Source organism: Phodopus roborovskii, unplaced genomic scaffold, assembly GCF_943737965.1.
Source record: "Phodopus roborovskii unplaced genomic scaffold, PHOROB, whole genome shotgun sequence".
NCBI lineage: Eukaryota > Metazoa > Chordata > Mammalia > Rodentia > Cricetidae > Phodopus > Phodopus roborovskii.
In genome coordinates, this window is record NW_026126481.1 from 874,567 (window position 1) to 899,982 (window position 25,416).

Here is a 25,416-nt window from a genome sequence, read left to right on the forward strand (position 1 = left end):
CAGGCTGTGCTCTTAACAGCTGAGACATCTCTCTAGCCCCTTTGCTTTATCTTTATATTTTAGCCAGTCTTGTGTATGTATCCCAATTGCTTCACACAGGGTTTGTGTGGTTGTGTGCTTCACAGAAATGGATCCATACAGTGTACATTTTAAACCTAGTGTGTGTGCTTTCATAGGCCAGTTATCTCTGAATCATTGATTTTTGTCATTCAAATCCTTCTTGCACAGAATATTTGAAGTAGCTTACCAAAAAAGTACATAATATAGTAAAACAGCAACAGGATGAAGAGAAAGAACAGTGGAGGAAAGAATAAGATCGGGATATCACGCAAACCATGGGGGTGTGGTACAATATCCCCTTTCAGACTTTGGGTGTGAGCTTCTTGAAACAAATGAAGACAGAAATTCCTGGTGAAATTCACATATCTTTGTTAGGAGAATCTCTCTCTCTCTCTCTCTCTCTCTCTCTCTCTCTCTCTCTCTCTCTCTCTCTCTCTCTCTCTGGTTTTTCAAGATGGGGTTTCTCTGTGTTGGTTTGGAACCTGTCCTGGAACTAGCTCTGTAGACCAGGCTAGACTTGAACTCATAGAGATCCACCTGCCTCTGCCTCCAGAGTGCTGGGATTAAAGGCATGCACCACCAATGCCCCACCTGAGAGTAACTGTCTCTTAGTTCCTTTGTTTTTTAAAAGGAAGACACTGATTTTAAAGGTTGGTTGTTCTTTTCCATCAGTCCTCTCAAAAAAGTGCCTGACTCTGCTCTTCTGTCCCCAATCATCTATATCAGCTGCTGCCTCTGTCAAAACAAAATACATACTCAGATTTAATCATATGTAATCTCCTTGGTTCTAAAACGTATTGCTCTAATGAACTATCAAACTGTTTGCAATGTGCTATATACTATTTCATTCAAATATTGAAATAGAACCTGATTGCTATGGTTGTTGTTAAGGGGTCATTTGCACACCAATCATGCTGCCTCTGTTTCCCTTGCCATTGTAGCCTTTTGGCTCTGAGGACAATTAGGGATATGTGCTAACAAGTAAGTCAGTCAAAGACAGTGTTTCAAGGTTGGTGGAGTATTTAGCCATCTTGAGATAATTTGAATTTAATTTATCTTCTTTTAAAATAGCTGTCACTTTATTAACTAGGTGAATTACAATACCACAGTAGACACCTTAGTTCATCCTTCTAATGAGTTTGTCCATCTAGTCAACCTTGGTGCTAGAGTCCTTGTCTTCCATTGGCTTCTTTGCAGTGTTTTTGAACAGCATATGTCAGGATTTTCTCATAAATGAAACTTTGTTTCCCAGAAGGCCCACATTCAAAGTGGAGGCTGTTGAGGCAATTCTTACTGATTGGTCCTTCCTCCCATTTGGCATTTAATTCAATAAGGATGTTACCAAAGAGCCAGAGAATGGAAAAAAAAACCTCCTCACCTTTGAAGCATCACCTAAGTAGGGATGGAGGTTGATAGCTTTTCTTGCCTCCAGCTATGCAAAACTCAGCTCTGTACATTTGCCTGTCTTCCTGGTGCTAGTGCTTAGTTTCTTTGTCCATAAGCTTCCTCCTTGCCCATCACAGGATCTTTTTGCATCAGCTTCTTTCTCAGGCACTTGGCGTTCATCTCTGGGGAAGTTTTTCATTCTCCTTGGGAAATGTGTTGCAGCAGGAGCCAGCTTTTCCTCCTGCCTGCACCCTTGGTAGCTGCAGGCAGAGAAGGGAATGTCAGCCCTTAAACAGGAGCCTCTCAGAGCCGCTGCATCTTGTTTTAATTTGAAACAGTAATTTCAGGCACAAATTGTTAACATCTAGTTCAACCAGAAAGGCATATATTTATAATGTATTGCTTTTGAATTATTTGTATAACATATTACATGTAGAGGAAGACACATATGTCATTCCGGTAAGATCATCGACCTTGATTCTTGGAAATGTGTCTTTGTCTTCTCCTTTCCCATCTGTCTTTCTTTTTATTGTGTGGTTCTTTTTTTCTTTCTTTTCCCTTTTTCTTACTTCTCTCCCCCACCTTCCTTTCTGGAAAATTATTTTATTATTATTTTAAAACATGGCCAATGTGAACATATCTAATAGTCACATTTTGTGATCTAAGGTTTGCATTTGGTCATGTTCTGGGTTTGTGCCAAAGATGGTTACAAACCCATCAGACTGTTCAACCTCTGCTCTTTTTATTTCTTCAGAGATGTAGTCTAGGGAATGGCTGCCAACTCTAAGATTCATCAAATTGCTGAATCATCACATTGAGGTGTGTGTGTGTGTGTGTGTGTGTGTGTGTGTGTGTGTGTGTGTGTGTGTTCAGGAACCATCTGGCTCTGAGATTTCAGTCACCAATTTCCAAGCATGCTTCCATCAAGCTCACACTTTACCCAAATGGCCCTTCATGTTTGTTTGCATAAGGCCTTGACAGTAGCCATAAGTTGAAGACTAAAGCAAACAGCCGCTCTTGTTCTTAGCCTAGGACAAAGTGGAGAGCCATGCCCAGGTCCTCAGAAGTCTACCCTCTGTTCCACTGGCACTCTCTGCTGACCTTTAATAAAGACTAGTTGTTTGCTATTTTGGTAGACTGGATTAACAGATTTAAAATGGCCCTTTTAAGGAGGTCAAGTGGGAAAGGAACAGAAGAGCCAAGGTGGGTTTTTTCCTTCCTCTCTTGCCCAAAGGGTGAATCATCCCACTTCTAAATGGTATGACATCCATGGGAATTATGTTGCCTGCTGTGCTTCAGAAGAGACTTGGGTTAGGAGGTAGAAATTTTACTTTCTCCTGGTGTTACTTTTTCAGCCACACAAAGGTAGCCTTTCTCTTAAATTCAGACATTCTAAATTTGCAAGGATTGTATTTTTGTACCTTTTATGATAAACATGGGGATTATAGTGTATGTCTTTTTTCTCCTTTATCTTTTCCTTCTCTGCCCACCTCTGCTATTCATTATTTAATATTTTCTTTCAGTATGAAAAAAATCAATCCCGGGAAAACAGAAAAAAGATTTAAGCTTTTTTTTTTTCTGCTAGAAATTCATCACGTAGATAACTCCAATCTCCCATGCTGACTGTTTCCCAATTTCTGGTGCTGTAGGGTGTATGCAGTGTTTTATCGTGCTGCAATTGCTCAGGGAGTATGCAGTATTAGCATGCTGCAGTTGCTCAGGGAATGTGCCGTATTAGCATGCTGCAATTACTGTTAGCAAGAGGCCCTTTACATCCCCATTCTTTTGAACAAAGGATATTATGGTTGATTTTTTTCTACAGAAATAAAACATTTATTGTATTTTATTATAATTGCTTTCTTTGTTGCTTACTGTTAATTCTATTTTCCCCCTTATTAGTGTATGAATAATGAGGTACTCTGGGTACAGGTATATGGATTGTTTATGTGCTTAGAATTTGCTAGAAGTTAACACTCATTCAGAACCAGGTTCTAGTGTACTGACAGGTGTCTTTGGCTACTACGTATCTTGATACCAATACTTAGCAAAATTATATGATTACTAAATGTGTTTCTGGGCACTCAGAACAGAGGCAGTGGAACATCACATTAAATTTTATACTTTAAGTATCAAATATATTTTATGCATTTATCCACCACCAAAACAACAACAACAAAATTCCAAAACAGAACTAGAATAAAAATTAGCTTCAGATCCCCTCTGTAACTGCATAGAAATTCAAGGAGTTGTACAGACTTTGGGTTTGGTTAATTTTGTGTGTGATGTTTTTATTTATTTGTAAGTATTTAAGTAATACAGTTTTAAAAAAATAATGTGAAGTCCCCAGATGAGTCTTGAGATGAAACTGATCTGTACTCTTTATCGCCCAGGAAAGACAACCAAGGTTGTGGACTGCATCTGCTTGAACAGGGTATCCTATCTTAGTGAGCAGTCATGTTCTTGCTACTGTCAACCTAGTAGGCAGTTGTGTCCTTGCTATTGTCAAGTCAGACTGAATCAGCCAGAGACAGGAATCATTCTCGGTGAGTCATGCTGTAGGATTCTGCTTAAGGCAGTATCTTTTAGACTAACTTTAAATACTGCCTTTCTCTTCCATGTGTTTTAAAACCAAGACTCTCAGCCACATGACAAATTCAAAGTTGTCTGTAGCATATATTAAAGTGCACTTTATTTTTTCCTATCTGCCCATCTGTGTGGGAACTTCTTTTATATCCTTCCATCAGGATAGCACTCTGCAGTATGCTAAGCGCAGGAAAGATCTGAAAATCCAGCTGGCTTCTATTAAGCACAAAACCAGGGGGTATGCAAGTATGTAAAAATGCTATCTTACCATTATAGAATTTGAAAAATAATGTGTTTTAACTCTTAAAATACCTTCATAATAACATACCATTACACATTAATCATCACTGTTTATTATGATGTTTCTTCACCACTGTAGAAAGCTTGTTACTTCTCCCTTTCTGTTTTCCCCATTCTCTTCCTTCTTCCCTTCCCTCCCAGCTCCCCCTTCTCTCCTCTCTCCTTTAACCCCTTCTTCAGCTCATCACTATTGAAATGTATTTAACTGCATCTACTTTAAACTCTCTAAGATTCCATTCATACAGCAAATGCTGTTCATGCTGACCACATATTTATATCTCCAGAATGTTCTTCTTTCTGGTATTTGGTTTTGCTTCTGTTTGGGACCATTGTCTTTTGGCCTTCTTGTTTATTTCAGAGTAGGGTTTCTTGTGACATACTTGTACTTTCCCCCTAGAAATGTTTTTCTATTCAGCCACATTTTCACTGAATATAAGGCTCTAGGACGGTGAGTTCCTATGTCTGAGTTTTGAAGACACAATTCCACCCTCTTCTGACATCAATCCTTTTAACTGAGGAGCCAGGTTCTGTTTTGCTGCAGTTTTGTTATAGTTGTGTGTTTTCTCCCTAGCTGATTTAATCTTTTTCTATGTAATTTTTAAAAAACATTTTTACTGCCTACAGATGTTTTACTTTATGTTAACCATGATTTTGGTTTGTAGTGTTTCTTAAATGTTACAATTCTCTCTCTCCCTTTCTGAGCAGGAGCTGTCTCACACACACATTGAAACCAGCTCCATGTTCTTAGGTTTTTAAACTTTTCTCTGTAGTTTTTGGCCACTTTTTTTCTTTCTTCTTCTCTGTGCTTCAGTGTGGATATTTTCTTCTGACTTAGTTTTCAGTTCCCCACCACATCTGATCTACTGTGGGAAACTTTAGGATTCTGAAACCCAGTCATTAGAAACAGAATGTTAAGTGTTCACTGGATTGCTTTGGATTCCAATTCTCCAGTTAGTTTCACTTTACTCCCTCTGGATCCACTCCAGTTGTCTTCTCATGAGTTTTTCCCTCCACAGTTTCCAGTCACTTGGTCCCTTATATCCAGTACCTTTTGGGTGATGGCTGAACATTATTTCCAGACAGCATCAAGGTGGCGAGGAGATGGTGAGTCCTTTTTCTCTGGAGTGGACTTCCTTTGTCACCTCAGAGGAGCTGGAAGAGTGGCAGGGACTGGATGGTCTATTTAAGCTACTCTACGCCAGATTGGCAATATATGAAAAATGTCTGTTTTTGTTTTACCCTTCTCCTTGGCAGCAGATGGCAAATCTTTCCCAAAGAAGGCCAGCAAGCAGCTATTTCAGGCTCTGTTGAAACACGTAAGCCTGCCTCTGTGTGTGTGTGTGTGTGTGTGTGTGTGTGTGTGTGTGTGTGTGTCTGTGCATGAGTGTGGGTGTGCACGCGCGCGCGCGCGAGCGTGAGCGCATGCCTATAAACACTATAAATTTTCAGGGATGGCTGTGTTCCCATAAACTTTATTACAACACCAAGCAGTTAACTAGATTGGAAGCTTTTGAGGCTAAGACTCCCTCTCGCTGACAGCTTTCTGCAAGGCCTTATAACGTTGTTAGGTTTGTAGGCTTCTCTGTCTGGTGGCCACAACTCCTGAACTGGCAACTGCTTGGATAGGAAAGCAGTAGGGAATGCTGGGTCTCTGCTTTGCACTTACACCATCCATGTTCCTAAGATGCTGCTGGGGGCTCTCTAATACATTAATAGTTTGTGTCTTTTCTGTGCACAGAACTTTGCTCTTGTTCAATTGGTCTACCAGATCCAGAAGCTGTTGAACATATTTTGTGAAATTTGGATTTTTGTTTGCCTTAAAAACAAATGGGAAAATCATTTTTGTGTTTTAGGTTTTACATCCAAAATCTACCCAAAATCTCTTTGGTCACCTTCCATTTTTGTATTGTCATTTCTACTAGATCTGTCCCATTTTCTTTATGGTAAGATGATGTTTATAAATATACAAACAGAATAAAACCAGTGGGGCTCCCTAGCTTTCCTTTTCTATTTTATTCTTCACAACCATGTGAAGAATAGCCAGAGTACAAATTCTGGCTTATAAAAATACAAAATGTAAATGAGAACATTATGCCTCCTATTTAAAACTCTGAAAAGGTCTCCCATTGGTCTTAGAACACAAATACACACAGTAAAACTGTCTTTTATTACCTGCCTCCTACTCTTTGGACTAATTTTTTTAACCATTCCTACTAAAATCAGAGCAGCAAATTAGTAACTTCAGCCTGCAGTTCGGAACCAGCCTATGAGATTGTGCACTTTGATAACTAAATTATTTCAAAACTATGTATGGTGCTTGAAAGGCTAGAAAGAGCTTTCAGTTTAGCCAGGCTATCAGGCAGTGTTAAGTATACACTATGGAGTTATGCAATCATTTGGTTATGAAAAGAAGTAAATTAATATATAGTCAGTAACATGGCAAGTTGGATGAATATTTCTGGTCCCTTGAAGGGGATAGGATTGACAAAATTTGTGAATAGTTTACCATTAATTTCTGTTTTGAAATCATTGAAAACCAAGGTTGTCACCTTTTTCAGTGCTTATGTGGAGATGTGCTTTTCTTTCTTCCCAAACTCTGTGCCCTGGAGAGTAGGAACCAGTCTGGCCAGTGAGGCCAGAACCTGTAGCATGAAGACGTTGGTTTCCAGCATTCCTGTCTTGGCTAATGGGGCAAGAGCTCAAAAGCATTTGTATCCATGCCTTTCAGGCAGTATCCTGTTCAAGTGGATGACCATGGATCCTGAGCTCCCAGAGAAGCAGGAGGACATTCTCTCCATCCTGGAAGAGCAGTTTCCCAACCTGCCTCCTAGAGATGATATCATCAGCGTGTTGCAGGAGACCCAGCTCAGTGCTCAGGGTGAGTGACTGTCCTAGCTCTCTCATTCCTTCCAGGAGGGGTGGCTTACCTGCAGAGTGTTATCAGGTCAATCTGAGCATGCTTGCACTTTCTTTCCCCTTTCTCTGTGCTTGTGAGGGGTTTCTGGGGTTGTGCTGTCAGTCTGGAAGTGGGTATCTTACGTTGGAAACCCCTTGCCCAGGCTGTCTGGGTATTTAGCTAATCCACAGGCTAATGCACACAGTGTCTACACCTGTTGATAAAGTTTTGTTTTGAGAATGTGTCTGGGGCAGTGTCAAAGACAGTTGGATTTTGTGATTCTGATTTCATTAGAAGAAATAGGAGATAGCTAAGCCAATTAAATTGTTCTTTAAGTCTAGGCTTTTGGGACAGTGGATAATCTGATCAACTTTTGTTTAATAATAAACAGCTGTGTTTCCGTGAGAGCTTAATCTGCACAAGGTTCTGATAGTCTAACTTTGCAAGGCTGATCTTCCTGAAGCCTTACCATACCCCACTTTCCAGATGAGAATATTGAATCATGGACAGACACATTCCAATAAACACAGCTGTGGCAAGTGAGCTGGGTGGGATCTAAACCCAGAAGGCCTGCTTTTAAGGAGAAAATACTAAATTACAAACTATTCTTCCCTGGTCCCCTGTAGAGTGCAGTGATGGGTAGGCACAGGCCATCCTGGCCCTAAGGCTTGGTGGTTAACTTTTTCTGATTTTGTAAGTTGGCTAATATTGGGTTAACAGTTTGAAATTAGCCATGGTAAGTGTGTTAATGCTACAGAAACGAAGTGCTATAAACTAGGTTTAACTGTTAAATCAGCAGACCACTGAAACAGTGAGTGCTCCCTAGTCTAGAGGAGAGTGAATCCTCCTCCAAAGTCAGCTCTAGAGGCCAGCAAAGATCTCAGATCACCAGTGGAGTATGATGCTGGCCAAAACAAGATAAAAAGAGGTTAGGGATGTTGTCAGGGCCTTGTCTGCATCTGCCACACCCACAGTAAAGTACCTGTGCATGGATGTGGGGAGCACGCTGATGCACAGGTGCACAGTGGTGTATATCTCCCTTCATTCTCTAGACCACCCCAGGCTACTGTTGTTACAATGTACTCTAGAAGTCAAAATGAGTCACAGTTGACTCTGAGTCTGGTGAGAATTTCAAGAAGCCTTCTGTTTCCCCATGTTGCTATGATGGATAGCATGCTCTCTACTGGTGGTGTGGGCAGTAGACTGTCTTCATAGATACCCAGAAAAGATGTCTGTACTTTGCATTGCTTTGTAGTGAATCTTTCCATAGAGAAGGCTAGTTAAACATTCAGGCATACCTGTTCTTGTGTGTCTGTGATAGATTTCATGGAAATACACTGGTCAGCCAACTGCAACTCTAGAGTTGTCAAAAGCATTTAGATTATTCCTGCCACCAAGTGAGGAATTCAATAATGCCTACTGCCAGAGATTGTTACAGGGGCAGCCAGCTCAATGAAGATAGCCTTCATTTGTGTAAGACAGGATGGCACTATGCATCTTGGCTTGCTTGCCCAGAACTCTCTTTATAGACCAGGCTGGCCTCAGACTCCTAGAGATTGACCTGCCTGTGCTTCCCAAGTGCTGAAATTAGAGATGTTCAATACCGCACCTGGCTCAGTTATGATAGTTTCATGAGCTACATAAAATTACACTGGCAATTATAAAATTGTAGCGGGTCATCTAAATTTGGACCTTTTAGGCTACTACTTGGCTAGTTTATATGGTAAGGCTGCCTACTCCTACCCCACCTGACCTGCTCTGGGCCTCTGGAGACTGATGCCCAAGCATGGCCTGTTCCAGGCTTCCTTGACTCTGGCTTCTGTTTGGTCAGTGGGAAGAGTAATGAGGGCAGAAGGAAGTCACCTGGGGCCATGCACACCTTTCCTATTCCACTTTTGCTGTGATGTCAGGCCCTGGCAGAGTCTTTTCTCTAATCCTAGCTCCCTTGCCTGGCCTTTGCTCTTTGCTGGTCTCTGGCAGACTCATCTTTCATTCTCTCCTTTACCCCACCACCCCTCTGTAAGCATCCTGCCATCAAGAACCTCCTTTTATACCATGAGGGGTAAATTCTATTTCCTGCATGCATCTGACCCGATGTAGATGGTGCTACAAGCGTAATTTTTAACTTAGTGTGTATTTATTACTGATAAGAGTGGTATTATAACATGTTGAGCTTAGTAGGAAAAAATTCTTTAAATGACCCCTTGACATGTAGTTTCATAATGGATCCCACGTATGACTTGCTTTTTCCCCCTTGTTATCCACAGGTTTAAGTATTGAAAAAACAATGCTGAAAGATCTAAAGGAGTTGTCAGATGGTGAAATAAAAGTGGCTGTCAGCACTGTGAACATGACGCTGGAGGTAAGGATAGGGTGCTTTTCCAGCCAAAATGGAATTTACACCATTGCTGTCTGAATGCCTGGAGTACCACCTTCTGCCATGCTGTGTGAGGCAGTTCTCTGGTGTGAGAGGGTAAGGGTTTGCTCTGAATGTCTGACTGGCCAGGAGTTATCGTTGCTGTGGAAGCAATATGAACGCTAGTGAAAACCCTTTGCACGTGTCTGTGTTAGGTAGAGATTGTAACATACATGATTAGATTCACTTGCGTATTTTCTTTGTGCAAGCAGGTGGCAGTTTTCCCTTTGTAAGCTGTTTGGTCACATGCCATTTTGATAATCGGCTATGACAATTCCAGTATTGAGAAGGAGCCTCAGCCCACCAGTGCAGTTAATGAGTCACTCGGAATGAATGCTACCCTTGTCTTTATGTCTTTGCTTAGTAAATTACCTTTTGCCTACTTTGGGGGTTCCCAACGACTTGTGTGTTCATCTTAATTAACCCGACTAATGGGAGCTATATTTTATCGAGGTGCATTTGTGCCTTAGTGGAAGTCTGTTTTCCTTTTTTTGTATTTTTACTGTTGTATTTCCTCAGTCAGGCTATCCACCCATCTTTGATTGGAGGTGTGGAGTTCAGAAGTGTGTGGACATAAAATCTGCTAGCTAGGAATCTGTCTTTTGAATGGTGCGTTGCTGTTTGTATCTTTCTTGTGATGATGGTGACTGTCTCAGTGTGCTTATTTCTGGGCAGTGGCATACATAAAGTCCACACTTTAGAAAACTCAAGAGCAAAACTCTTGAGTTTAGGAAACTCAAGAGGTTATTTGTTCTGTAACCTCTCTGTGAATTCACCCGAGTGATCAGCCTCACAGTTCAGCCCATAGATGCATGTGAGCAGGAGGGGCTGGTGGCATCAGGCCCAGTATATAGCACGTCCCAGCACACAGCACTCCTTTTCGATGTGTAGCTTGTAGATCAATGTAACAGTTTCCATGGACTTTCAGATTTATAAATGCTCCATCTAATTAGTTGTGGGTGTGAACCAATACAAGAAATGTGTGCAATTTGGGATGTAGTAACTAGATAATCACCTTCAATTAGAAATCTGCCTCGTGTCTAGAAACCCAAGTAAAACATGGATCTTGCAAGGGTCAGTAGCTCTGAGAATCATTTCTACTGGTTCAAGCCTTAGGGTTTTCTTTAGCTTCCCCCTCCCCTGTCCCCCTTCATTTAATGGCATCTTATTAGGTTTTAAATGGCTTGTTTGGAATTCCTTTCTAAATTAACACAGAACATCTTGTAATTGCTCAGGGAACTGTCTGTAGTTAGTGAGTTATTTTAAGGCTATGAATATCATAGACTTACTGTAGCTTTAATCTACCTTCACTTATATTATAGCAGTATATAAATGGCTTTGTCAAATATGTTAAACTGTAAATGTTTATCAAGCAGAACCAGAGATGGAATGGTTGTGTAATCTTCACAGTAATTTCCATGGAGGTCCAGTAATTAATCAGGCAGTTAAGTATAATTCTAGAATCCCTGTGTGAATTTCTGGGAGGCGAGAGGCATTTATGTATATGGACAGGTACATCTGAAGCTCTCACCTGCTGAAAGCGAGCTGAGATGTTATTAGCACCATGCCTGTATTTACATCCGAGTGGTGATGTTAAAGAGAGCTGAGAAATGTAGCTAGGACTCCTTCCTAATATGCTGCAGCTTCCCTGGAAGAAAAGATGCTCACTAATCCGTGTGTCAGCTGAAACCCCACATATAGCTAAAGGCACAATTTATTTTCCCCGCTAAGGTGTCCCATGACAGTGCTGTTTTCCTAACCCTGTTTTGGAAGTAATTGGGGTCCAGCAATCCTTTCTGATTTTTACCAACCTTAATTTAAAAACAAAGACCAGCATCCCCCAAAATTAATTGTTTTAGCACATTTATTCAGTCTTCTCTCCATCTAAATATGTTCTCAGGGAGGCTCTTTGTTGTCCCCACAGCTTTCTAAATCAGGCTTGTTCTCCCAAGCATGACCACACTGGGTTAACACTTCTTCATGGCCCCCAGAAACTCTCCACTTCTTACTGCCAACCTCTGAGCTCTTATGCAATGCCATCTCTGTAACTACCAACCGAGGACTTAAATGTGTACTATGAATCCCATTAAGTGTAAACCAGCTCAATTAGATGGTATTTTTAACTAATTGACGTGTCTTCAACTTTTGGGCAAAGTTGTGGGGCATATAGTAGATGCTTAGTAAATGCAAATATTTATTTGTGATTTGTTTGATATCTGATTATGTGTTTCTGAATTTATTTACTGTTATACTGCTTAGGACTGAGCCCAGGGCCTTGAGCTTCCTAATAAATTCTTTGCTGCTGCCTAGTTTTCCTTTTTCCTTCCTTCCTTTTCTTTTTTTTTTTTTTTTTTTTTTTTTTTTTGTATAGTGGCTCAGGGTGGCCTTGAATTCACTTTCTTTGCCCCTTTGAACCCGTTTCTTTCATCATGACTGAAAGCTAGCATCAGACAGGTTCTCCTTCTTCTCCTCCTCCTCTTCTTCCTCCTCCTTCTCCTCCTCCTCCTTTTTCTTCATGGCCCACATCATGTTAGTATTCATGGCCATTACCACTTATTCCGCAGCCTAAATATTGAGCAAGTAGTTTTGCAAACTAGTCAGCTGTCAAACCAGAAGAGGGCAGAGGGAGGTGCTGTCACATGTCAGGGAAAGGGGGAAGCACTCCATATGTTTGATGGGCCTTGGCACTACTCTATTCCACCACTGAGGAATGACCTGCCTTGTTTCATCCAATGAACCAATAGTTTTCTTGGGTGCAAATATTCAGAAATCCAGGAAGCTTCTCTCTTTGTAAAATATGCCACAGAGGGATCCACAAACATGGGAGGTAGAAACCACTGATGGTTGGAGAAGGGCTGGAGAGATGGCTCAGAGTTTGGGAGCATTGACTGCTCTTCCAGAGAACCTGGGTTCAGTTCCTAGCACCCAAATGGCAGCTCACAACTGTCTATAACTCCAGTTCCAGGGAATCTGGCACTCTTACACAGACAGACATTCAGGCAAGACATCAACACACATAAAAATAAATAAACCTTAAGAAAAAAGGAAAGAAACGCCACTATTGCGTTAGACATAGGGATTCAGATGTTCTACATGACAAGGAACAAGCTTATAGATCCCATTTGTCATTTTTGATGCAGATTTCTTACAAGTGATAACTGTAACCTAAAATATGCTAATATTAGTTGTGGGAAGAGCTACCCTAAAAATTAAATTATTATAGTAACACAATTTTAGAACTTTGCTCAACATACAATGTTATAAATTAGTGTGATTTTGAGGTGTGACAAGTAAAACCCTACCTGAAGTTGGGCAGTGACAACAACAGGCCTTCTTCATAGACAGGGCTGTGGAAGCAAAGGCACTCGGTCCTCCAAGCCACCTGTGTCTTATTGCAGCACGCACCTTGCAAGGAATGTGCCTCAAGTCCTCAAGTGGTGACATCCAGTTCATTGATTGATGATTATTGAAGTCATCCTTTGGGCCTTTTCATTGGTTACTGACATGTCCATCAGAAGAAAATGTATGGACAATAAAGCATGTGGTAAATTGGAACAAAAATTAACCTTATTCATTGCTGGAAGAGCCTTTGATGATTCTGTTTATTGGTCCTTGTTTACACTCTGGTAAAGCAGTGCTTTAAGATGTCTATGTCTTTCCATTCTAATGAGAAGCTACTGAGGTGGGTTGTGGTAGTACTGTAGTAATGGTTCCTTAGTCAACACTTCCTTAAGCATCTTCCTGAAGATTACATCACTTTAGCATCTTTACTTCTTGAGGACAAAAGTCAGGTATAGGTGTGGTAGGCTTGCTTTGTATCAGTTTCACTAGGATTTATTCACACACAGATAGACTCATGCTGTATCTAGCTGCTAGGGCTGATATAAAGGTACAGAAAAGTCCACAGACTGCAGGGTTCAGAAGAAATCAATGGTCTTATGGTTCTGGAAACTTAGGGCCTTAGATTAAGATGCTTTCAGGATGAGTGCCCACTGAAGGCTGTGAGAATGAATGGCATTCTTTGGCTTGTGGGAGCATCATCCAGGCCCCTGGCTTTATCTTCATGCCATCTGCCCTTGGTGTGTGACCCTGTGACCTGACTCCCTGTCCCAGCTTTAAAGACATAAGTCACATTGGATCAGACCCTGTCTAATGAACTCATTTAACTTATAACTGTCCTGTTTCCAAATAAAGCCACATTCTAAGTGTTTCCAGTTAGGATGTGGACATAGAGGTTTTATGGGGATACAGACTGTGATGAGACCTCTAAGGAAGCTCAAGAATTGAGCAATAGATTTGTCTATGTGAACATGGACCACATGCAAACCAGTTCTGTGTAGGTGAGAAGCCCTTGTGATTACAGCTCCTGAAATGTAATCCATGTTCAGATCTAGTGTTCTGGATCATTACTCTACAGAGCTGGGAGCTGGGGAGTCCTCCTGACCAGAGCCCTACGGTTTGAAACCCAGGGGAGAGAGCCCCAGGGTGGCATTCTGGTGACTCAGTGCACTGACTCATCTGTCCTGTAGGGAGATCACTGCCCACAAGGTGCCTTGGAATACAGCAGAGGGGAAAACCGGCAGCACTTTCCACTAGCACTGAGATCACAGACCAGAAGGAACGAGCACTCTCCCTCCACACGATACCCATCGTAACCAGTGATTTAAGACTGAGCAAGCAGGTTTGAAATCGCCACCTCTTTAGGCAACAATGATGACTTCTCATTGTTTGAGCAGAGATTTTTTTTTTAAGATGAAAGACATGCTTTATTTTTATAATAAAATACATAGATACTTTTAGGGAAACATTGTCTTGACCAGCATATTTTTCAAAATATTAATAAATACTGAAGGGTTTTTTAGTGGCTTTTCAAAGCCTTTTTACCCAACCAATGGAACTGTATGGACAAGCCCTTCCAGTTCCCTCTGAGTGAAAAACAGAAATAAAAGAGGAAAGGAAAGGACATGAATGTTTCTAGGTATGGTGGAGGAGAAAGTTTGTTGTAGATATGTGGGAGAGGGAGTCTAGAGTGGACATGGGTGACAGCTCATGAAAGCTGGGAGCCAGGAGCACACAACTCAGCCTGCAGGCATCTCAGGAAACTGAAGAGCCTCCTTCCCAAGTCATTCAGTTGTTCTGAACCACATTTTTTTTCCAGCCCAAGTCTAGAACTCAAAATCATGCACGATTCCACATCCTTGCTATGAAGTAGCCTTTCCAAATCAGTGTATAAAATGAAGAACATCGTGCTCAGCCAACATATTTATTGGTGGGATTTTTGTTTTAAATCAAAACAAAACAGAATGACTCTTGAACATTGCTAGTGACTCTATACATCAAAACGCTCTGTAGGTTGAAGCATTTGAACTTCATGGTTCTTAATGCTGAAGAATTCCGAGGGGTTTGAAGCAAATGATGAAATGGCTAGATGACTGTCATGGGAGGATCTTAAGAAATCAGTCTGGGTGAGGCAGGCTAAGTGTAGATTGTATGTTGAAATCAATTTCAAGCTAATGATTCATAGCTTCTTGAGCACCATGACAGAATGAAGACCTGGAAACTGGTCTTGGAAATGTGGGTTTTCGTTTCCACCATGGAATGAGCTCTTCCTTACAGAAGGAAGCAACTGGAGAAGGACCAGAGTGTGCTAGTTAAGGAATTCTTGAAGCAGCGGGAAGTTGTGACATTTTAAAATCTTTGCAAACTGTTTATAGGCACCTTCTCACGATAGCCAAAAATGCAGCATCAACAGTTCACCTTTCTGTCACTGTAATGAAACACCTTACATTAATCAATCAACTTATATAAGGAAGAAGAGTTATTTGGCTCATGTTACCAAGGGTTTCAATCCATGGTGGCTTTGAGTCTGTGGCGAGACAGTACATCATGGCAGAACACGTGGCAGAGGAAGATGCCCACCATGGGGAGGCCAAGAAGCAGAGATAAGTAGGAGGGAGCTGGAGGCTCAATATCACCTCCAAGGCTGCATGCCTAGCTGCCTAGATTGCTTCCACTATGCTCAACTTCGGTCGTCTCCCAGCAGTACCACAGGCTGGGAACCAAGCCTTCAGGGCAAGGGCCTTTGGTTCAAACTACAACATGGCTCTGCAAAAATGTGCTTTCTTGCAAATGCGTTTGAGTGGAATTCTTGTTTTGTTTCTCCCACTAAACTCAACTTGGGGGTAACTTTCCTTGTTTTACCTATTAGTCAGTTTCAAATGGACTTTTATGAGTCATGAAACACATTCCATCTAGCTCTGCTCTGTAAATGGATTTCTCTAAATGACACCAAACCCCCTTTGCATTCCCTAGCTATCATTTTGCTTGCTATAATCTTAATATTTGCATCTCTCCAAGATTGATACTGAAACTCAATTCTTAACACAGTAGTGTTAAGAAGTGAAAGCTTTAGATGATTACGTTAAATTAGATAATTTTCATAATGGCTGTTTCTAATTTGCAAATAATGGGTTTGCATATTTTCTGAAATTTGACAGTCATCTCTTGCCACCCTTACAACATGGTGCCAGCATTCTACTGGAGCTCTGATTCCCTGGTGTGATGAGGTGGGGGGGGGGCATGTGACACAGTGGACAGGAAATGGAGGTGGCCAGTGTGGGATACAACCTACCCAAGCCTGACAACTTGCTTCTAGTACCCTGTGCTGGGCCATTAAATGCAAATATATTAATATATAATCTATGTGTTGTTGGATATGAGCATAAGGCCACTAGACCTTTAAGGGATGCTTGTCCTGCGCATGTAGACAAGTACATCACTTCATGAGATATTGGAGCTGAAGTGCTGACTCCTTTCTTCCTCCCTCCCTCTCTCCCTCCCTCTCTCCCTGTCTCCCTCCCTCTCTCTCCCTCCCTCCCTGCTTCCCTTTCTCGTTCCCTCCCTTCCTTTTAAAGTAAACCAGTAAATAGATCTTTTAACAATCAAGAAAAGATAGAAATTTATGATCATCGTTTAATTAGTTCAATGCACTTTGGCCAAAGACATTGTATTTTCAGCCGTTAAAGATTTTAGTTTGGATTAAGAGTCTGGTCGTGTTTAAAATACCAGGTAGCACCAATAATTAGCCTGTAACCTTTCCTCATTGAAGCCAAACACCATAGCTGCAGCTGCCTCTCTGGCTTCTGGGACTTCAGGCCATAGAAGCCCAGTTGTCTCCACATTTTGCTCTCTTGTCTGTAGGTGGAGATGTAGAATCCTCCCTGGGGATGCATTGCCTTTAGGACTATGAGCTTCTCTTGGAAGCTTTCACAAAGATGACCTGTGCCAGTGAAGGTAGCCTGTGCCAGCAAAGGCTCAGGACCCCTTTGAGCTGTTTCCTGGGTTTTCTTGTCACTTTTACCGTTCCTGTCTTTCCTCCTCAGAGTAGCATTTGCAGTTTTCCTCTTCCTCTACCAGCTCCTTCCCGAGACAGTGCCATAGGAGACATTTGTCATCTGACCCATCCCCTAAGATGACAAAGAAACTAGAAGCAACCAAGTGAGTTAATTCATTCTGTGCTTCAGCACTGGGGGAATTAAGCAATAGCAGCACCCCAAATGTATTGTGACAACTTGAAGTTTCTTCTTAGCTAAAGATCTAATTCTCTTCTACACACATTTCCTCAGAGAAAGGGATCCCTCTGGCCATGATGCTGCTATGCCGGGATGGCTGCTCCTTTGCTCTGTAAATACATTTTTGAAGTGTACTGTAATGTCATTTTGAAGACTTAATTTCTGAAAGGATTTGGCTAATTGCCTTTTTAGGAATTTATTCAGACCCCTGTGAGCTGCCCTGAGTTACTTTTAATAGCAGCTGTTGCTTACCTTCCCTTTAGTTTATCTTCCCTGTCACCTGCCTTCAGAATTCTTTTGCCGACTTAGAGACCTGACCTTGGTTTAAATTAATTTAACTGTAACTTTCCAGGGAGGCGCATGTAATATTTTAATGGTTAATTATTCCATTGTCTCAACTTGTCATGGAAAAGGAGGTTGCCAAGCTGAAGGAAAAGAAATGTATTCTTCTGGTGACAGGAAAAAAAAAAAATCTTTTCAAAAGACTGCAGGGTGTAGTAGCACATACTTTTAATCCCAACACAAGGGAGACAGAGGCAGGCAGATCTCTGAGTTCAAGACCAGCCTAGCTTACAGGGCAAGTTACAGGACAGCCAGGACTATACAGAGAAATCCTATCTTGAAAAACAAAAACAAAAACCAGAGCAACACCACAGGGGGATGCCTTTGAGCTGGCGGTCCTTCGCCCCTCTGTGCAACTATCAAGCTGGTCCCCTATGTAACTATACTGTACTTTGGTACAAAAAGAAATCTTTTCTCAGTGGTGACTCAGGGAAACAGGAAGGGTCAAACAAAGCGGTCTACTTTTAAGGAGTAGACCTTGTGCTGCTCTTCATCCAATGATTGCCAAGGGTGCTGTGCAGGCTGCAACAAGAGCATATTGTGGGCCAGTGGTGCCGCCTAGTGGTAGACAAGGGAAAGCAGGTTGTGACACTAAAAGCAGCTCTTGGTATTCCTTCATTCTGTCAAGCAACTCGGGCAATGCCACACTCATCCTCAGGCCCTATCTCACTCTAAGCCTTTTATTAATAAAATCCAACTTTGCTTCATATTGGAAAAAAGAATACTTGTACTCCTACAAATACAATAAAATGTATCCAACATTCCTTGAATGTTACCATACATTTATTGGGTTGTGTGTGCCTCCCGTTTTGTTTTCTCACTGAATCCCCCAAAACCAAGCTTTGACATAAATAAGTCCATGATGTCAGGTTTTGTAGAGAACTCTGAAAGACTATTCTAAAAGTTGTTTCTTATGTCAAGCACTGTGGCTGTCTTTTGCCTCGCAACATTTTAGCTGACTGTTCTTTTTAAGACAGTGCCATAAAAATCTACTTTTAATTTCCTCACAGACTCTCTTGCCAGGCATACCTCTCAGTTCTCTGGACTTTAAACTGCTTTGTTTTTATTCCAAACCTGAAGTTAAATGGTCATTTTGTGTCTACTTGTCTATGGAGCTAGAAGATGCTCTCAAGCCATATTCTATCCACCAGTGGGCCACACATATTTCATTCATTAATTTACTCACCCATTAACATAGACATTTATTCATGGAACATTAGTTGAGTAGCTACTATGTGTCTGAAGTACAAGGTTGATTCTGTTATGTATTGTTCTCTTGCATTTATAAATGATTGGTCATTCTCAGTGGTACAAACGATTAAATATAAATGCCACAGAAACGTGGTGTCTGATTTGGGAGAGGAATACACAGTGGAAAATGTACCCCAATTAATTGGAAACAAAGCTATGGAAGGCATATAGAAGTTGGTGTGTAAATGAGGCTAGGGGCAGGTGGTGGAAAATAAAGGTCTTCTAGTGTGTTCTCTAGAGCAGTGGTTCTCAACCTTCCTAATGCCCTTTAATACAGCTCCTCATGTTGTAGTTATTTCCAATGATCTTAGGCAACCCTTGTGAAGGGGTCATTTGATGCCTCAGGTGAGAACCGCAGCTGGATGAGAGAGCACGGTGTTTAGAAGTGCAGCAGGCATGTGATTAGGAAATCAGAAGGTAGCTGGAGAATCAACTCAGACCACAGGCTGTGAGTGAGACCATGACACCCAGCATTAGTAAAACATTGGCTGATTCCTCCCTCCCATCAGGGAAAATCTGAAATGTTCCTATAGACCCAGAGCTATCCATGCTATAAGGTGGGACCCAGAAAATAGAGATTATTTCAGACTTCCCAGGGTAGAGGTAGGGTAAAGGGAACACAAGTAACAGCTGGTGACAGAAAAGCCAGGAAGGTGGCCAAGCAGCACAAATTTAGATCAAGGTCAGGCCACCAGGCCACTGCTGAGGTGCAGAGAGCTGCAATTGGCAGAAGCAGACCATGAGAGCCCAGATCCTGCATTATGGCTCACAGCCTTAGCTGCCACCCAGAGACAGATGCACAGCACCTGGGAAGGGTTGGGAAGACACCTCATGCAGCCATTCTCACCCAGCATCAGAATGTGACACTGTGAGGCATGAGATCACACTGACTAAGCCAGGCATTTCAAATGTTAAAACCAAATAAACTGCTCTTCTTGGTCACAGAGGAAATACAAGCACCACATGCTTCCTCGGGTTAGAACAGGTGTGATGGGATGGAGAAGGCAACGGACATCACTATGCAGTGTGTCTCGTGTGTAAGACGGTGACTTATTAGTGCTTTTTTCTGAGGACTAAGTGAACAGTAGCAAATATTTAGCGTGGTCCTGGCATATGGTCAGCCCTTCCTAAACATGATAATAAATTATATAAGACAATCACTTGGAGCCATCTGTTCTGAAAAATATTTTCAGACAGAAGATGATTCCATCACTAACAAAGCAGCAGTGAACTTGAAACTCTTTTTAAAATGGAAACTGAAGAATTATCAGAATTGTTTATTTTGACCAAAATTTTTAAATTATTTGTGTGTGCATTGTATGTGTATACAGCCCAGAAGTTGATGTCGGGTGACTTCCTCGGTCAGCCAGCACCTTATTTCACCTACTTACATTTTTGAGGCAGGGTCTCTCACTGAACCTGGATGTTACTGATTCTGCTAGGCTGACTGAACAGTAAACTTCAGGAATACACCAGCCTCTACCTCCCAAAGACTGATTACAGATGTTATGTTGCAGATGTAACTGTTGGAGCTGGCCATCCCATGACCATTTGTTCTCTGCATTTTGACCAGTCCTGGTTGATCTCTATCTTTTGTAAAGAGAAGCAAGCTGCCTTTTGGGTGAATGAGAGCTGCTCTTACCTGTGGGTGTAAACACTGGAATTTTAACTGCAATTAGGAATTGTGCTGGTTCAGGAAAGGGGCAGTAGAAGGTTGTCTTCTAAGAGCATAACCTCATTAGCTCTGGGTGTTGGCTGGATTTCCAGTACAAGGCATTGGTACTGGAAATGCCCTTAAATCCAATTAGACAGTCATTGGTTATTGCTAAGATATGAGCACCACTACTGCACCTTTAGGGTTATCTTGCAATGCTGATGGTCACATTAGCTGATGGCTATTGGTGTCTTATCTGTGTAGGACTATTGATTGAGTCCCCTGTTGTTAGTTTGAAGAACACCTTGTTGCACTTATGCTAGTCTTTAGAGAGGAGGCTTTCAGGTGATGGGTGACTAAACTGAGACGGTGAAGAAAAGTGAATGACGTCAAATCACAAGATAAATTTCCAACCAGAGAATCTCACTTGGAAGGCCTATCGTTTCCTCATTATTCTGTGTTGGGTTACAGAGGAAAAAACCCAATGTTTTGTGGATGACTGTCTAAGCTAATTTTTGTTTAGTTTTGTTTTTAAGTGCCTAGATGAATTAGCTGGCTGTGGACAGACACAACACACTAGTTCTGGTCATGTGATGATAACAGCAACAGAAGCTCTTTTTTGACTAACAGTTTAGCATTTCCCATGATTCCTCAGGTCCTGGATGAGCCTAGTCATGTGGCTGCCATCAGAGTGCAAGGTGTGGTTAGGACCAGCTGTCCTCATTCATGTGACTGTGGCTTCATGGAGAAGCTATGGTGAATCTCAGCTGTAGTTCTTCTCTGCAGGTGTTCCATCCAGGCTTCTTCATAGGAGATCAGAACCTGTGCTAAGTATTAGAAGCAAGAATGTTAGAGGTCAAGGGTCACAAGTCCCTCAAGGTTATGCCATGTTTTATCTACCAAAACATGTCATTGGTGCCATTTTAGACAAAATGAGGAGAGAGATCCCACCCAAGGATAAGAAAAATTGGAAAATATCCATCAGCGCCTTCCAACAGGTTTGGCTTTTTCTTAACTGGTTTTTCCATGTGCACTGTGCTTGTCACAGGGGAAATGACTCTAGGATCCTCTGAGAATACCCAAATCTTCAGATAGTCAAGTCAACTTACAGTGAGGTAGAATTTGCATATAATCCCCGCCCATCCTTCCGTGTACATCAAGTCTCTAAATTACTGATAACCTATAATACATCATTAAGCGTCATGTCAGTAATTACCATACCACATTGCTTAGGGAATTGTGACGGGCAAATTGTCTGAACATGTTCAGTTATTTTTCTCAGACATGTTAACCATAGGATATTTAATCCATGGATCTGGAACCCAGATTCAGAAAGCTGGTAGTATCTGTACCTTTTAAAAGTGTTAGTTTTCTAGGGTTTTGTAAAGACAAATACTGTCCTATTAAATGTTCTTGAGCTAATTGGGAGATTGCTGTTGCCAGGCACACTGGGAGAGAACAGTGGTGAATTCACGATCTCTTGCTTTTTAACCTATCCACTTTGTGAGTCTTTGCCTTGAAGATGTAGCTGGGGCAAATACCCATAAAGCTTACCTTTGATTTATGGAAATTCACAGTGGCAGGAGATGGTGGAGAAGATACTTGAGAGGTCAGTCATCCATGCTAGGCTGAGGAACAATAGGAAACAAGAGGGGTTCATATTTATTTATGGTGTGATAGAATTGGAGTATGAAAAGATAAAATGTTGGCATTCTTGGTCCTGTTCAGAATAAGTGATCCAGTTTGGGTAATTTCTGGAAAGCCAAAGAGAGATGTCAGCTGTTAGGAGAAGGCATGGTGAGAAAACTGAAGGGAAGACAGATGTACTCCAGAGGTTCCCACCGTGAGGCTAAGAGGAAGAGAGAAGTGCCCAGCCTTGGAGAGTATGGTCAAAAAGAGTGATGTCAAGAGATTTTGACAATGAAATGGCCAAGTTCTCCCCAACATCCCTGGATGGTTTTTATTTGGCTGAAATTGCAGATTGCAGATTGCAGAAGAAGCTCTAGGTATCTTCTGTGAAGCTTTTGTGGCAGGTAGCTGGATGGAGGAAGATGGAGACCAGGTCTGCAGGACAAGTGGGCACTACTTGCCAAGAGACATTTAGTCCAGTGCTTCAGGGGATGAGCCAAGAAGGCTCTCTTCCCACCATGGTGCTTGAAAGCAGGGGTCTTACTCCAGTTCTTGTTGCCATAACTTAGTGCTGTGATCTGTACAATCTTCAGAGGAAATTAATTCAGATCTCAATTCTGGAGGCTGAGAAGTAGACTGTAAGGATTAAGGCTTTTCCTCCCGCTACTGGTCTTGTCCTGCAGCTGCGCCAGCCCCAAATAATGCACAGAGACTCTGTATTTGATATAATGCTGTTGGCCAGTTACTAGTTTATTATCGGTTAGCTCTGTCTTAATTATTAACCCATTTCTATGTATTTCCACGTGGTCTTACCAGAGAGCGGGGGCCAGAGGTTCTGTTCTCTCAGTCTCTCCATGCTGACTCCCCTTACTCCTTCCTCTTTCCTCCTTGTCTCCTAGTCCCTCCTATCTTGCTTTCCTGTTCGCCATGTACCATCAGCTTCCAGTATACCCTGAGGAGCATCAGTTCCCCTTTCAGTGTAGGCATCAATATCATGGGGCAATGTGTATGAGACAGAGCAGAAAGGGCTTTTACAGTGAAGCCATTTGAGCTAACCATTAATCCATGAGTAGGTTAGTCTCCATGTCCAAATCATCTATAAAAGTTCCATCTGGTTCTACCTCAAATCATAGAACAAGGATGCAGACTTTTCAGGGAACGTATATGGCTTTAAACTATCACTATCTTAAAGGGAAGAGAATTTTGAAGTCCAGTATTAAAAGAGAGAAGATATATTGGAATATGTGAGTCTCAAATTGTAGTTGGACTTTCTTGTTGAACTTTCTTTTGGAACCACCAGCCCCCAAATAATGATACGGAGACTTCTGATTAATTATGAATCCTTGACCATAGCTTAGGCTTGTCCCACTTATAACTTAAATTAGCCCATTTCTATTACTCTGTGTTCTGATGTGTACCTCATTACCTTTCTTCTACTTCATAGCAGTGGTGTCCAGACTACAGTTAGCTTGTTGATGAGGAGCAGAAAGGGCCAGGAAAGAAGATAGGAGAAGGCCATATTCCCCTCATCTAGCAATGAGCCTGGTTGAGAAGGGTTGAAACATAACTCTACACATGACTGCACCCATGCCAGTGACATAGGGTTGGATGTTTTGACCACTAAGCCTCTTCTTGTGAAATAATCATGAGAGCTATGTTAACTAAGAGTATCCAGAGAAGTAACAGGACTTTGTAGTTTTTATATGGGATCATGGCAAGAATTAGCTCTACAGCATGACTATATGTCCATACCTCCAAATTCTGCTTGGTTTTCTTATGTATGTAGATAATAGTGTCTCTTACCTGAGGATGTTACTTTTCAAGACTCTGGATGTCTGGTGCACATATATACTGTATTTCCTATGTGCTCATACTCATGATCGCTTGATTTATAAATGAGATGTAGGAGAAGATTGAGATTAATAACCAAATTGAACAATTACAACAGTATACTAAAGGTTGCACAAATGTAGCATTTTCTCTCAATATTTGTTTTTCAGACCATGGTTGAGTTCAGGTTAGTGAAACTGCAATTATAACCACATACTGGAAGACAAACTGCTGTGTCCTTATAGACAAAGGGGGACTCAGGAAGACTCCTGAGTACTCTATCAACAAAGAGGGGTCCATGAAGACTTCCAGCTACCCTATAGATAAAGGGGGATCTTTCTTTCTCTAAGATGAAGAGGGTAGGCTTAGCTCTTCCCCATTCCACACATTCCTGTCTGTCAAGTGTCTGCTCCTGTGTGAATTCTTCCTCCCTGTTCCGAATTTAGACAGAGACAGTGCAGGGAAGGAAGAAGCAACAGTATTTTGTTTACTTCATACCTCCAACCTCCCAGACTCCCCAGACAGACACATTTGGGTTGTGTGAACCTGCAGTGAGATGATTTGGAAGGAAAGTGTGTCCCTGTCAACATGAATACTTCAAACTCCCACAGTGTAGTTTTGAGATATGTGAGAAAGGATCTTTGTTCCTTGAAAGCCAAAGAACACCGTGTTAGAACTTGCCAGTTACTAGTAATTTCTTTTTTAGACAATTTTACCATATGTTAAGCTTTGTCCTTGGCATTTAATCGAGATTTATTTGCAACCTTGACCTTTTGCTGTCTATCAATTGTTTGATTTTTGTTTTGTTTTGTTTTGTTTTTGACACTTGCAAACTTTCTCTCATTTTGTATTCATGTCTGTATCAGGCACAGAGATGGTCTATAAATTTGTTTTTGTTGTTAAAGAAGCAAGTAAACATGTTAACATACAATCTGCCAGTAATGGAATTGGAAACAAAAATCACAGCAACTTAAAACGCTTTTCGGAGATATCTTTGCGCTGCCTGTTGTGAGAAGTTAGGGTATGTAAAATAAATGATGTATGGAGCTGTAGGAATGCGACTTTTCCAGATACCTTATGTATAAGGAACATTAAACATAGGGCTCTCGTTTAGCAAATAAATAACCATTCATTTTGATGGCTGCATAGTCTGGACTTTTGTGCATATTTTTGCAAAGATAAGAAGAGGCCATTAGGGATTTAATATAAAATAAATCGCCAAGGGGTCTTCTTGTAGTCCTAGTCTTCCTGCCACATGGTGTGTTACTAATGTGCATAAATGGGCTTAAATGAATTTGTTATCTGTATTACATTTGGAGTATGTATATATTTATATATTATTTTTTAATTGTGTTTAAAAATAAAACATTAAATACATCATTTTGGAGAGTTGAGAACGTAGAATACGTAAATCAATCAGCTTCAATTAGTATTAAAAATGTCAGTATATTAGATTTGCCTGTGGGTGTATTTACCCCACAGAGTTTAATGTATTTTA

The 25,416-nt window shown here is 41.3% G+C and overlaps 1 protein-coding gene across 1 annotated transcript in view; it reads left to right on the forward strand.

Annotated features, from left to right (window-relative positions):
* Nucleotides 1-25,416, forward strand: part of Prune2 (prune homolog 2 with BCH domain) — a 209,146-nt gene that overhangs the window by 23,922 nt on the left and 159,808 nt on the right. The window contains exons 5-6 of the mRNA XM_051194076.1: nt 7,058-7,207; nt 9,493-9,587. Coding sequence (XP_051050033.1) covers nt 7,058-7,207; nt 9,493-9,587 — 245 coding nt within the window. The remainder of the gene's footprint in view (nt 1-7,057; nt 7,208-9,492; nt 9,588-25,416) is intronic.